Here is a 15,981-nt window from a genome sequence, read left to right as displayed (position 1 = left end):
ATTATGCATATAAATCAGGACATTGACAAGTTCAATTGAGATCCAACAATGTTAATGCATAAAAAGATGGCTTGATACAACACGTTTGGGAAAAAACACACATGAAATGTACCAAAAGTAATTTTAAACACAGCATCAAAGAAGAACTTTATACTATTCAGGCATCTGTCAACACGCTATTCCAGCGTCTTCAAGAAACCCCAATGCCTTATTTGCGCAAGCGAAGACAATACACTCAAAGTCTGTAATGATGTCCTTGACGAGATTTCCCACATAGACAAACCGTGTGTCGTCGTGGCAATTGCGGGATTATATAGAACAGGAAAATCATTTTTGATGAATCGAATTGCTAACGAACAAACAGGTAATTATTGAATCTCATCAATCTGTACATGATGATCCGTTGACATAGGTACACATAATGTTCTGTGTAGAAAAAAATAAATAAATGATATCACTTTTCTTTTATATACCAATGGTTTGCTTAATGCAGTTATAATGCGCGTAGTTAAACCGTTTTATATTCTACTGAAGACGTTTCCCCACACTGTTATTCAGAACAATAGTACACGTATATTAGGTATAATATTTTGATAATGGTTTATCTTTATTAGTTTGTACAAATGCAAAAAACTTTATCAGTACTAATTGTCGGCTTTATAACGGGGTTTTGTCAACTTGCTCCAATTGATTCAGGTGTAAATAGTTCTAAAATGAGGCTGTGAGTTTAAAAGTGGCGTTACAAAAAGAAAGTTTGTCTCGAATGAATCTTCTCTTAAGAAGAGGTGGTGCGTCCTCGAGTCATATACTAAATATCGTTGCTTCGTTAGTTATAAAATTTTATGCGATAGTTCCCTTTGTCATGGTCCCACCATGTTATTGTTGCTATAGTTTGCATTGTATTAAGCAATAATTATAAGAATGATATATAAATTATAGAATCAATATGATGCAGGTTTTGTACTCGGTGACACAATAGAGTCAACAACGAAAGGCATCTGGGTTTGGTGCAAAGATCATCCAGAACAGAAGGACACAGTTCTAATACTTCTGGACACGGAAGGATTGGGAGACATTGAAAAGGTAGATACAATTCAGGTTCCTGATGTTAAGTCTTATTAACAGGCGAAAACATGTATGGTTTCAAACAATTGAATATGTTATACTTGTGGTCGAAATAAATTTCTTTGGATTGCAGTACCTTTCAACTTATTCCCCTACTCTTTAAGGAGTACGGGGGGCATATAAAATAGGTTTTGTTCGTCGGACAGTCATTTCAATGTCGCGTTTATAAAGCATGTGGTATACTAAGAGTATTTGTTGTTCTCTAAATTTATATTGTTCACTGATCACTAAAGATTTTTGTTTGGCCAGGCTTCGTCAGGCTTACGAAAATTCTTTGACTCAATTTCAAACAGTGTTTATTTTAATATTTTCTCGTACAACAGTGTGTTACTGAAAATAAAATTCAACAGAATAAGGGTGGATTAAACATCTTGAAAGATAGTTTTTGGGGTACAAACTTAGCTATTCAGAGCGATAACGGCGATTAACCAGACAACTTATTCAACTTGTCTGCCATTGGTGTTAATGTTAAAAATGGCATCATACGGATTGCAGGGGGATTCGAACCACGACAACCGCATTTTCACACTTGCTACACTGCTGTGCAGCACCCTAGTGTACAATATGAAAGGACAGTTGGACCAGGATGCTTTGAATAAACTCACGTATCCTTTTGATGAACTATATGTTTGATTTTATACGTTGCGTTTTACGTATAATTACGTGAAAATCAATTAAAAATATTCAGAAATTTGTACTAAGTCATTTTCCAAAGTAATTATAATGTAAAATATTCGCGCTGAGATCTCATTAAAACAGAGATGTATCACATACGGACGGTTTACTTTATTTCAAATAATATCTATAAAGCACAACGGGTACGAACGCATCCTAAATTAGTCTTGTAAATTTACTCTTTTATGAATAACAATCTACTAACATTCTAGCGAACTTAATTTAATTAGAATAATAAAAAAAACATATTGAGGCCAATGCTTAATTTCAAGTAGTGTTGAATGAAGATCACAAGAAATCACAACAATACACCCGAACCCTAAAATTCACAACAAACACGATTTAAAGTAAATTCAATCTCTTGTTCAACGTAACAAGTTTCTGTGTTACTTACATCTTGTTTAACTGCAATAAAAACGCATGTTAAGGTATTGTAATGAAGTATTTGAGAACTCTGGAATAAATATATTATGGCCTATCAATTAGTTTTAAGGTATTTCTAATACAACTTTACCTGTATTTATTTTGTTACGAGAGTGAATACATCTCAAGTCTGGAGATCTTGTGGTTTCTAAAAAAATTAACAACACTATTAGGTAGAATAATTCCTCATTTACAGAAAATATTAAATTAATATACCCTTCAGAATTAAAACGTAATTATCAAACACGTCCGATCAAATATTTATTATTTATCATTTTGATAAAAAAGATAACAAATTGATCATAAAACTTTATGACAAGCGGGATATTTTTAACCTTTAAATTGTAAGTTGTCCGTCTTTGGTTGCCCATATTCCTTTGTCTCTGTCTTATGCTTTATTGATTTCTCCATTGGTTAGAATTGCTAGAGCATGTTTGGACGTGGATGAATTAATCAATTATTGACTGCTAAATTGTTAAAACAAGGATTAAGATATTAGAAACTGATGATTTTTTTTTTCAAAAAGCAAATGAAAAGATTTTGATCACTTAACCTTCGTTTGGTTTATATTTAAAAGCCTGAACATCAGTTAACGAGGATTATAAGAACAGCAGTGTTTTTTTTAAAATTGTTCTAAATATGCAATAGAAGTAAAGGTAAATAACTTAGTTAAGTGTTACCTGAGGACTCTAGAACTTTCCTGTTGTTTTCTTTTAATTTCTTGTTGAACAAACTGTTTACAAGTAGTGCTCTAAAAGCAAGCTGTTTGAGCTGCTCAATTATTGACTATTCAAAACATTACTCGGTGCTGTTTTTTCACCTTAATGGGTCAGATTTGTTTCTGAAATGTCTAAAACCGTCAAATTTGGCGGAAGGTGTGATGAAGACAACAGTCTTTTGCAATGCGTACTTCCTGGATTTGTGCTGGCTTTGAGAGATTTCGATGTGAAATTGATCAAAAATGGTCGGAAAATCACAGAAGACGAATACCTTGAACAGGGCCTAGAGAGTAAAACGGGAAAAGGTGCTTCTTTCAATAAAGTCCGTGAATCCATCCGAAAATTCTTTCCGAAAGGCAGACGGAGATGTTTTGCATTCCCTCGCCCTGGCGACGTTTTGGAAAACATAGAAAGCCTCACTTTTCAAGACCTTTCCCCAAATTTTCAGAAAGTTACTACAAAATTATTGTCATATATCTACTGCCAGGAACCAAAGCAACTCGAAGTTAGCAAACCAGTCAACGGATCAAGTAAGAAATTTAAAACAATTTCAAACAATACATAAAAATGTTGTTTTCAAAAGGCCAAATTGTTTTTAGTCATGCTCTGGGACAGTTTTCTGTTGAAATTAACAAGGGAAGATAGATGCGGACAGTAAAGTGCCCTAGCTGAAGTAACTGCATGGTACATAACTACATAATGCCATCTATCAATGTTCCAAGTTCATTGCATGCCTTGAAGTTGTTTCCGAGTTCTGCTAAAAAAATTATATATTTAATAACAATAATAATAATAATAATAATAATATTAATAATAATAATAATAATAATAATAATAATAATAATAATAATAATAATAATAATAATAATTATAATAACAGTAATAGTAAATAGGGAAAAGAGAAAAAACAATGCAAAGAAATTTCTTTCCAAGTGTGTTTGAAGAAACTCAAAAAAGGGGATATCTCTTGTTTTGATCGTGTTTGAGCACAATGTACAACTTCTTAAACATTATATTGATGATTACCTTTTAGTACGTTCTGAGTTGTCCCTATGACAGTTTTGTTTATAGCAAATAATAGCTCAAGGGGGGGGAATAATTTTTCCCACGTCACATTGTTATTGTTTAATCGTCAAGTACTTGTTACGTAATGCTCTGGGCATAATATTTTTTAAGGAATTAAAGCACAAGGAAAGGCTCTTCTGAAACAATGGAACTAACCGTTATATTTATTTCACAGTGCACATCCTCCTCATTGTTATCTATGTTTCCGTTTAAGTCAAGTACTTTCATTAGAAAGTAACATCCTTAAAAGAATATCAAAGTTGAATATATAGCAAACAGATACCAAAACATTTTGAAATCCATAACTTTCACAAACTTAAGATAAAGTTTTTAATGTGAAGCTTATACCCTAAACATTGTCTTATATTTCTTTACATATTGGATGCAAATTGTCTTTATTCATAAAGGGTTTGTGTTTGCAGTGTTTGCCACGCTAGCCAGAAATTATGTAGATGCCCTTGCAAATGGAGCTGTGCCTGATGTTGACGATGCATTTGCAACGGTTGCTAAAATCGAAAATCAAAGAGTTAAAGAAGAATGCATGAACATGTTTCGATCAAAAATGGAGGAGTTACAGTTGCCACAGCCATCAAAATTGCTTGATATACATTTCACAGACACCCGGTGGACTGCGCTTGAATACATGCGTACAAAAGCTATCAAGGATGTTGCAAATGTTGTTGAAAGAAAAGCTCAGGTTTGTAATACATTTTTACAAATTTGCATATTCAGTTGCAGTTGCAACATTGCAGAGATCCCGTTGTTAGGCTGTCACACTTACATGTCCGCTTACGAATTTAAATAGTGCTTATGTAATAATTTAAACAGCAAGATGTTCGTGCTTGCTCAAATTAAATTAACGTTTCGGTAAAAGACGTTCCTTTCATTCCAATGTAGAATACCGTAAATGGTCAAGGTTTTCCACATATTCCTTAATTTCTCTCTAATTTGAGCATGTCCAGACACCAGATATGCATTTCCGGTGACTGGCATCCCATTCAAAATGTGTCACGCCACTTATTGTTTATAGTATGACGTGGTTAATTAAAACTTAATTTGGAGATTTATATTGAGTGCAACTCAATGCATATTGATAATTTGAAAAAAATCGTACTCGCTTTAAGGCAGACTGTACAAACATATGTTTTCTTCATTATTATTTTCGCAAATTGAACATTTCAAATCACAACAACATGCGTTGGTGGTCCGGATCGAAATATTAACCATGGAAAAGCGTGGTAATCCCTGTTTCCGGCTTCCGCACGTGTCCTCGGGCAGGTAATTTCGACCCGAACCGGAAATACATTTTTTATAAAAAAATTCTCAAACGAAGCGAAAATGTTCATAAGATAAGGAATTTGTCACGAGTAGTCATATAATAAAGACCTCTTGTCATCAAGTTCAAGAAATAAGTTAGTCAGCGAGCCTTTTGCGAGCTTAATGACATTTTTCCTGGACAATACTTAATGTGAAACTACAGCAACAAGCTCAGTAGCCAAAAGTTTTAACATGTTGAATAAAATTGTGTATTATATGATGTCTAGTGTCAGTTGCTTTTTAACACAAAAAGTCATGCTTTCTTGTGTGAAATATAGCAAAAACCACTGACCTGTTTCACCTGCTTTAGTGATTATCCGAATACCACAAAGTAATTTCATATTCCGCGCTAAATGAATTGCAGAAATGAAGTACCCGGAATAATTTAAAACCACAGATACATCTGATCGTATTAAATATGTTTAGAAGTAGAATGAACACCAAAATATCTAATTAGAAATACAGTAAAAACACTATACTTTAAACGATAATTGCTCTTTTTAAATTGTAACGACATATCCGGTAAGATAACGTCATAGTTTGCAATATGTTCATGGCGTCGTTTCCAGTTGTAATACATAAAGATCTGACCTACTTTAAAGTGTTTTTCACACAAGACGAAATACCATGCTTACCCTTTCAAACTTAAAACAAAATATACTATTTTATTTGAATTAAACTTCATCATAAATACAAAGTTAGAAACAAACGTTTGATTTGCAAGAATATTGCCAGTAAGATTTTTGGCAATAAATTTGTAAACGAAAATTCGGAGTAACATATTTCTAACCAAAAGAAATAGAGCAATGCTCTATGAAACATGTGTAATACAGTAAAATACGTGATGGTTTTATAAAACCTAAAACAAGGGATAGTTACCATGTGCTTAATTAAAATCTAGAGAAAGTTTGATAAACAGTCAAATTTTACTGCATGCCAATTTTAACCTAATCTAGTTAAAACATAAAGTCTCGAGCGCTTATGTTAACTGCAACGATTCATTTCAGATTAATCGCATTTTAATTTCAAAAATGACAATTTATATTAATTGTCATTCCTTGACTACATTAGCAACCAAAGTTGATAAACATCCAGATCGAACTGTTCACTTATCCAATTTGATTTTCAAAATTTACCGGACTTTGAAGCAATGTTCAGGACACTAGATATTGGATTTGATATTGGATAAAGATTTCATATTCTAACAGATCGTACTATTTTTAAAAGAAAATATGGTCCTTGAATTTTGAACACGAGTTTAACACAAAATTTGACCAAAGGTTTTGAACTTCACCGTGTCGCCATATCAACACTACACGTTAAACAATCACAGGCTCTGCGTTTGGAGCCAAGAAAGCGATAAACTAAAATATCAAATACAGCTATCTTATTTCTTAATATCATTTAAATGTTTGGTTTGCCAATTCTGAAACAGAAAGTAAATGAGAGTCGTGTTCATATCGTTCTTGTTTAAAACTTAATACAAACAAAACTTTACCGTGTTTTTGAGAAAGAACTCAAATATGTATGTTTTGAAACAATTCTGATTTAACTCGGTTTTGTATATTTATGACTCATTTAATTATCATTATTTACATATGGCAATATTTTGATTTGCAGATGGAAATGGACTTGTTCTGGCAACAGTTTCAAAGACAAAATGAAGGGGAATTGGTGAAACATTGTAAACACGTACTTTTTGGCTTGGAATCCATTAGAAACTTGCTTGCGAGGTTGCAGACCGAAGGTTATAATGTCCTCGGAGGCCATAAAAAATTCAAACGAGATGTCGAAACAGCCAGGCAGCAATACGAGCAAGCTTTTTTTGATTATGAACCAAGAGAGGTAAACTTTATTTGTGGGTGTGTGTTGTTTTCTTTACATAGAAATATGGATGTAAATACATATTTCGAAGAATCACTTAATTTCATTTAATTTGAATAAGATTCTTACCTAACGCTTTGATATCTGAATTTTGTTGTAAGCCCAACGTGAGAAGCTATTTTATTTACCTGTCCATTGCAAACATTCTATTTCAAATAAATTATTCCCCACAACAACTCGGCCAATTTCAATAAACTAAACCGCCTTATGATCAGCTTTTAGAATAATTTCTTTGATGCAAAACCGAAAAAAAGCAAGCTCTAAAATGGTTCGTCAGGCTAAATAATTTCACATAGTGTTTTACTAGCGAATTCCTCCAAGCCATGATCGTTCAATAAAGATATCGGCGCCAGGAGCAGTCGTTTTTCCCTTGTAGGGCAGTTGTAAATAATTTGAAAGCACGTTGGTGGTCCAGTTTTAAAATTATTGCAGCGGTTAGGAGGTGTATACTGTCTGTAACTTAACAATGGTCAATCTAAAACTACAGGGGCAAGCCCTGTAGTTAAACACTTTAAAATAAACGTGTTAATGTACAGGGTAACGGTCGAACAACACTGGATTTTCTAGCACTGTTCATTTGATAAGGAGTCATTATTTCAGATTTTATACATTGGTCGTTATATCTGATTTCTTATTTTGAAGATAATGCGGTGAATTTGGCCTATTTGTGCAGATTTGCAGTTATTTGACCTTGCCCTGGATTGAACTATCTTTCGTTGTTGAAACTACGCCAATTCCATGACGACTTTGAATGTAGCTCACGATTTTTTATATATTAACAATTGATCTTGAATACGACCGTTTGTCCGGCCTTATGAGATTTTTTTGGTTCACGATCTTCATAGGTGTAATACATTAGAAAGGTTCAATATTTTACAAAATATATAATTATGTTTTGAACTACGTATTATTTGATGATTAATTTAAAAGGTTTGCAGTTTTTGAACGAAACGCCGTACACTTGGAATAACGCCTTTGCAGATCTGTCTATCTGGTAAAGGCGGTTCTTCACTGATTTTAAAATCACATCCGAGCCGACATTTGTCAGTTTATATTTTGCGGGCGTCACCCGTTCCATTTAAGAGTGACTGTATTTATCACTTATAAAATACGTCCTTATAGACCTTTCTGCGCATTTTGAATGCTAAATTGGACGTCACATTATTGAATATTCTTGCAAAAAAATGTAACAATATTGCAACTTGTTTATCAATTTATTTGTTTACAAATTAAAGTAGGATTACCGTAAATGTCACTTAATTCAAATACCTAATAAAATAATATAAGCAAATGTATGCCCAAAGGCCAAACATTGCGGGATGCGGCTCATATTAATAACGTGATTAGTTATACAGTGAATAATAATTGGGCAATCAATCAGCAGTTGGGCTGACCTTGATCAAACCAAAAAATCAACCAGTTTTATACAATTGGCTGCTGGCTGTAAAATAAGCCAACAACAAGTTACATGTGTTGACACTTCTAATACTGCTTCTATCCAACTTGTAGAAAGTCAATGAATCTAACGTGACCAAGAAGTTTACAGTGCATTATATGTTTAGGTCGGATTAGTTTGGAGCAACTTTGCGAACCGACTTGGTCCAGATGAAAACAAGATCCTTGAAAAAGACGATGAGCTTTGTGTGGAACAGAAAAAGAGTAAGTTTTTTAAAATATGTATCTGTACAAATAAAAAGATGCTTTGCTTTATAATACTCATCTGATTATAACATGTATTCAATGGTTTTAAATCAAACACTATATAGTGTACATGTATCAAGGCATCCGTTATGTACAAATGAGTTTTCGTTTAATTGTGTCACTAACTGTAAGTTTTAATTTTGATGCCTGGTAACTCTAAATCATGTTGGTACCATGTAAAGATTATTGCCTTCTGATAACTTTCATATGAATTAAATGACCTAAAAAACTTTAGAGAAAATGTTATTTCAGTATATATTTTGTGCTTTATTTCAAAATCATCATTAAACTGACCCATTCTGCAATAGTTCAAACACAAATATGTTGGTGTGTTATATATTGGTCGGTGAATGCTTAACAAATTATTTCTCAACTCATTAACTCCTTTTAATGATTACAAAATAATATGGGGGTATCCAAATATGATCTTAACGTACATCGGATTCATAAAGGTCATGCTCATTCCATAAAATTATCCATAACTAATGATATATGTTTTTCCGTTCTAATATACCGAGGACCATTATATTTAACCTTTGTTCTAAATTTCTGAACATGACAGTGTTATTTCCTTGTATTGTTGGTAGGTTCGACCGACGGAGATGATTTCCTTTTCCGTACATTCATTCTAAGTTGGCCTCTTTAGTTTAAAGATCATATTCAAACATTTTGATCGAGTGAATCATACCTGATTAATATTTCATCGATCCAAACAATCCGACCAAGTGTTATGAAGATGTGTCTTTTTTCAATGATTTGAGCTACTGGCCTCTTTTTTAGTACCGAACCGAAACAGTTCATGATCAAACTGGCGTTGATTACTTATATTCATTAATATATGAAGGACGAAGGTGGTCCGTACACTGTCAACAAGATTTTCGAACAAAGATGCTATGATTTACATTTTAATTGATTAAAATCACATTACCATTCTGAAAATGTTTCATAATGATTGGACTCAAATGTTGGAGCAAGTTTTTTTAATGTTTGACAACAAAATCTTCTATTCGATAACGCAAGAGCCAAAATCGACCGACATTTATACAATATATTCAGAGCATGCCGCAGGACATATTGCTCATGTAAGCAACATTAAGTAGTAAATTCAGTTAAGCTCTGATAGGTCAGTGGTAATAAATCCGTTTCGGGAGTGGTAAGTCACGGAGAAAAATGTAACTAGGACTAGATAGTATACCCTTAAGTCAAAAGATTTTAGCGGTTAATGACCAAGAGGGTTTCAATAAAAGATATCATCAGAAAAACATGAATGCGATGTGACTGGTTCTCTTTCAGGAAGCTTTATAATGTCGCATAAAAATGTTGATTCATTTAATTCAAATATTCAAGGCTTCTTATTTCATTAATTCTTTCCTACATGTTGATTCAAGAAAAGAAGCTTTTCGTGTGCCTTCAAATGCGGTGGCCTATTCCTTAAACAAGTTTGATATATTAGCTTAGCCAATAATTAACGAGGCCATATTTCGCCATAATGAGTTTCGTTTATTGGTTAATTGTGAGAAACGTGTCATGTTTATCACAATGAAATGATATATTACCACTTTGACACCCGTCACCGACCGACAAACTAGATATTATTATGTCATAACCACATAGTTTGTTTTTCTATTGTTAGAGTCAATTTGAAAACAGTTATAAACATCACATGATCAACGTTAATTATTTCTATGTTAAGGGGAGAAAGAAGAAACTGCAGAATCAATGGAACGAATGAAAATCGAAATGGCAGAAGACAATCAGAAAGCTTTAGATAAACAAAAGAATGAACTGGATGAGCAACAAATGGAGCTTAATGTAGAACGCGAAAGGCGAGACAAAGAACATGAGGACAAGGTAGAAGATCTACAGAAAAAGATTGCGTCTCTTGAAACAAATAAGGAAGACCAAATTAAACTACTTGATCAAATTTCAGCATTTCAAGAGGAAAGCAGACGACAAAAGGAAGAGGCAAATAATAAACTCGAAGAAATACAAAGACTTGAAAATAAAAAACGTGAAGATCTTGAGGAAAAGCTTACAATCGAGAAGGGAAAATTGGAAGAAGAGAAAATAAAGTTTGAAGAGAGGCATAGACGTGAAAAGGAAAAACGGGAAGAAGCCAATAGAAAACACGAAGAAAAGCTTATTAGCGAAAAGGAAAAAAGGGAAGAAGAGAATAGAAAGCACGAAGAGAGGCATAGACTTGAAGAGAAAAAACTGGAAGAAGCGAAAAGAAAACACGAAGAGAAGCTAACTAACGAAAAGGAAGTATTTGAAAAAGAGAAGAGAAAACACGAAGAGAAGCTTAGAAGCGAAAAGCAAAAACGGAAAGAAGAAAAAAGAAAACACCAAGAGAAGCTTTCAAGCGAAAAGGAAGCATGGGAAGAAAAAAATAGAAAACACGAAGAGATTCTTAGACGTGTAAAGGAAACATGGGAAGAAGACAAAAGAAAACACGAAGAGATTATTAGAAGCGAAGAGGAAAAAAGTAAAGAAACAAAACGAAATCATGAAGAGACTCGTAGAATGGAAAAAGAAGCATGGACAGAACAAGTAAAAAAACACGAATTGAAACTTAATAGAGAAAAGGAAGTTTTTGAAGAGGAGAATAGAAATCAAAGAGAGCAGCTTAGAACCGAAAAGGAAAAACGGAAAGAGCAGAATAGAAAACACGAAGAGCAGCTTAAAATCGTAATGGAAAAAAGGGAAGAAGAGAATAGAAAACACGAAGAGAAACATAAAATTGGAAAAGAAAAACTGACAGAACTGATGAAACAGGAACAGGAACGAAAAGACGAGTATTTTTTTTTTCGATTGTGGAATGCTGCTCTGAATAAATAAGATATGAATCTTGCTGTGATTGAAAAGACGATATTTAGGAAATTAGCTTAGAAAACTTACTTTACTCCTTTAAATGCTGAATTTTTTATAGAGAATACTTTACAGCTAAAAACTAAGTTTAAAACCCAGCTTGAATGAAATTAATCAAATGTATTTTTGTTGCATGTCAGAAATGTTATTCATTTTACAAAATTATACTTTCATGAAAATACCATATATAAGGTATTCAATTTACTGATATCATGTTCACAAGTTAATGACAGCAAAATAACCTTTATGATATTGTTATTGGTCTAGCTTTTGATAAATTTAAGATCATTACACTGATGTCGCCATTATTTGTAAGATTTGCATAGAATGATAGAAAGGCATACCAGTTACTATACGAACTTTGTATATGATGCGAATGTTTCTCGATATGTTTGATAGCGTTTATAGTCCATTATTTGGAAGATTTTCATAGTTTTATCTACGAAAAAAACACACACAAACAATTATAAATGAAAGTAATTTTGTATATTATATGAATGTTTCTCGATGTATGACATTTAATCAGGAATGTATGTAGATGAAATCGTGAAGTTGAAATTGTGAAATCCCAAAGCAAAAATTAAAAGTCAAACCTTTAGAGTTGAAGGATCATAACGTTGATTTCACCATTATTTGCAAGATATTCATAGTTTTATGTGCGAACGCACAGCAACAATAACATGTGAATGCAACTTTGAATATAATCTGAATGTTTCTCGATAGAAATTAACAATACGTGAGATTAAAATCGTGACTGAATGGAGCTGACCTCGTGAAGATGAATGAAGTTGACCTCGTGAAGATGAAATCGTGGAATCACAAACTAGATAAAATCGTCAAATGATCATTTCATTGATATAACCATTATTTGCAAGATGTTCATAGCTTGATATAAAAAAAAACACAACAACAATTATCGAATCCTACTTAATATATTATGTAATTGATTTTCGATATGAAATCTACAAAGGTTGGAATTGAAATCGTAAAAATATGGAATTACTTATCAAAATATTTATTCAAAACAAACGATCCTCGGTTTGGCTTATCCTAAATATACGTTCAAACACGACACTGATCTATGTTTTACCCCTGATTAATTTAGACCTGAATGAATATTCGAACATGCCATATTCGAAGCTCATCAAACAATAAAATTATTGACGTATACAAGTACATGCATAATTAAGGTCAAATGGCAGAAAGGCCACTCTTTTTCATTAGGTTTTCATAGAATTGATGTAAAAACATCCATATGGAAATCCTTATGGCAGTATATATATAATATATAATGTATTGAACGCCCTCATGTTAGTTGTTATATTAAACGTCACTATTCAACTGTGTTACATGTTAAAATACATGTCAATGAATTATGGTTAACGTTAAAACCGTATTTAAAAAAGGATATGCACTGTCTCTGTAAAAATGTGCACACTCTCCATGAATATATATATAGATTTATCTATGTAATCAGATATTTGAATACATAACCTTGACACAATGTATTAATTTAAAGTTTAATGATATGTTTTATATGCATTTATTTATGTTATCGGATGTTTAATGCAACTTCGATACAATATATACATCTGTTTGTACATTGTATGCACATTTTCTCGTTTACAATTAACCATACGCCCAAATGCGGCCGGTTTCAAGAACATTTCTTAGACGTGAAATATTTCCCGCCTTATATCAGATTAGTCTAAAATACTAATGTTCCAATCAAGTAGTCAGAAAAGTTTCAATTAGTTTGTACTGTTCAATTTCATTGATTTGGGAAACTAAGTACATGCTTTATGTTTTTCAAACTTGATTACAAAAATGATGTGTCCATTTTTTTATATAATCGGATATTTCAATATGTGACCGTGATACAATGTAATTGTAATATATTAGAAGTGTTTTTGAAGGTATGCATATATATATCTATATATATATATATATATATATAGTTTTATAATATAGATTTTTTGCGTTTTGTTTCAATTGACCTTACGCCGAAACGCTTGCATGTATTTACGGATTGAACAATGACGGACAAACGAAAACATATCGGGCCGGTTCGACGAATATTACATTTAAGAGGACGAATACATCTTTCCAGCCTTAAAATCCGGTATTCAAATTGTATTGATAAATTTACAGGTGGCCGAAAGAGTATTGCTTAGTTTGTTTCACATTTTTAGAAACTAGGGCATGGTATTCAATTTCAGCAGTCTCGTTTGTTCACTTTTGTCCGCCGAACCTACTGGGCGTGTCGCCATTTGACTTGCGTGAGGTCAAACCATTACCGAGACGCCAACAAAATAGCCGGACATATGATAACAATGAAAATAAAATTGCTCTGATGTGTTTTTATTCGTCTGAATGACTCTCTATAGGCGTTCTGGTGTAGGGTCAATCATGAATGTGTGATTGTTTTATTAAGATACCGACGTAAGCGTTCTATGTTGCCTTAATCAAAGCATATTACGTGTTGAATAATAAATCTAATTATATATGTGTGCGCTTTAGTTTGTAAAGGTACATAGCTTAAACAATTGACATGACGCCGTTACGACTTCATAGATGTTTAAATATTGTCTTAAGAACCCGAACGAAATTAAATCATTTTATATCGATTAAGCTACCTATAATTTGCACCATGAAGGTTAGGCTGTGTATGAATGTCATATGTATTGACCAATGCCGCCATTATGTCTTGGTCAATGTTAACCAAATGCTCTATCAAAATGTCACATGTTTTGCCAGTATTTGAAACTACCGAACTGAAAAACACGTAAGGTTAAACAAATAATAAGTGTCAGAACAATTGCAATAACCAATGAGGATTTTGTGTAGGTGGAAAAACCGTAAATATATTGTTTTCTTGTTGTTGTTGCTTTTGATAACCGACGATCGATTATAGCGTCATGTCAATTAAATAATTTTATGTAATAGTTGCAAGTCTTAGAGGTTTGAAAACAATGTTAGAAATCATAAAGCTTTAGTGAGAAATGTATGATAGTGTAAAGTCTATATCTGACCAAAAACGTTGTCCATTTAAACGGACTTTGACTACAAAAAGGAAAACATAATTTGATATATGTGTGTACATGTATACACAATAGTTTGGCTCTGTTTAGTTTCACCATTTAATAGTATTCAATTCGCAATAATATTTTTGTTTCTTAATATGATAATTTTTCTTAACTGCATAAGGATAAAAAGTAGATGAAGGCTTTCGTTTCATAGTGGTGGATTTTTAGCAGTTTTATCTTTTCGTTTTGTTGTAGGCACTAAACCAAAAAGACTAGACTTTAATGGAACATCAACGACGAATCACTTAACACAAAGACATTTAAAATGCTCGGTTTTAAGCAATTTTAAAATGACGAGTTTGCATTTTGTTCTTCACAATTTTGTTGCTCAAAGCACTACAATTGAATTACAAACAACGAAAACATAACAACAAAAATACGTCATATTCAAATTAAAGTCAAATGCTGACATTGCGTTCTGGTGATGACATCAAAGCGAACAGACGATACTGGCGAAATCAACCACTTTACATTATGATTTTTTTTAAGAATTTAACTCCGTTAAAACGTTTCATTTTCAATAACCAAGACAAGATTAATAAAGAATGAGTCAGTGTAATAGGTCAAAGGTTTCATTTTTGAAAAATGTATTTTTGTTACTTTTCGATAAAGCACGCCGTGTTAGAAGTTAATGTTTCTTTGCTAGAGATACGTAATTATTTTGCGAGTTGCTGTTGTTGTCTATGTAGTTTTTGTCTCTAATTCTTTGTTTGTTTCTGCTGTAAGTTTGAAATAAAAAGAGTATATTCAATTGTTTTTATCATTCTTATAAATCAGGGACTCTATACACATGTACTATGTTATATGTTATAGTTCCTGTTTATATGCGTTGTTCGAAAATAAGTTACTCTACCCAGGTGCTGTTCATCCTTTTAAACGGGAGATCGAAGATGGCAACTATCTTTGAATTGGACAAATCTTAAAGATTGATGAATATGTACTTTTTTGGTACAGCTGACGTATAAGCATAAGTATACTCACAATCGGGCCTCGCCCATTCGGCGAATGCTCTAGTAAGATGTCATTTGAGGTTTTGGAGCATAGTGCATAGACAGATTGTAAACCTGGTAAGAGCTATCCTGGTTCCTTAATGTGCACCAGTGTAGAACATTGTCATA

General features: G+C 32.7%; 1 protein-coding gene across 5 annotated transcripts in view; it reads left to right on the top strand.

The window, feature by feature from the left end:
* LOC128203407 (uncharacterized) overlaps positions 1 to 13,573 on the top strand; it is a 67,262-nt gene extending 53,689 nt beyond the window's left edge. For all 5 annotated transcript variants that reach the window (XM_052904818.1, XM_052904814.1, XM_052904813.1 and 2 more), the window contains exons 17-24: positions 162 to 364; positions 956 to 1,083; positions 1,621 to 1,730; positions 3,057 to 3,472; positions 4,430 to 4,704; positions 6,945 to 7,169; positions 8,771 to 8,867; positions 10,603 to 13,573. In XM_052904818.1, the coding sequence (XP_052760778.1) occupies positions 162 to 364; positions 956 to 1,083; positions 1,621 to 1,730; positions 3,057 to 3,472; positions 4,430 to 4,704; positions 6,945 to 7,169; positions 8,771 to 8,867; positions 10,603 to 11,747 (2,599 nt within the window). In that variant the 3' untranslated portion in view covers positions 11,748 to 13,573. The remainder of the gene's footprint in view (positions 1 to 161; positions 365 to 955; positions 1,084 to 1,620; positions 1,731 to 3,056; positions 3,473 to 4,429; positions 4,705 to 6,944; positions 7,170 to 8,770; positions 8,868 to 10,602) is intronic.
* The last annotated feature ends 2,408 nt before the right edge of the window (positions 13,574 to 15,981 follow it).

The sequence above is a fragment of the Mya arenaria genome, chromosome 9 (assembly GCF_026914265.1).
Source record: "Mya arenaria isolate MELC-2E11 chromosome 9, ASM2691426v1".
Taxonomy (NCBI): Eukaryota; Metazoa; Mollusca; class Bivalvia; order Myida; family Myidae; genus Mya; species Mya arenaria.
The sequence above is the reverse complement of the archived record's forward strand: the minus strand, read 5'-3'. Positions and strand labels throughout refer to the sequence as shown.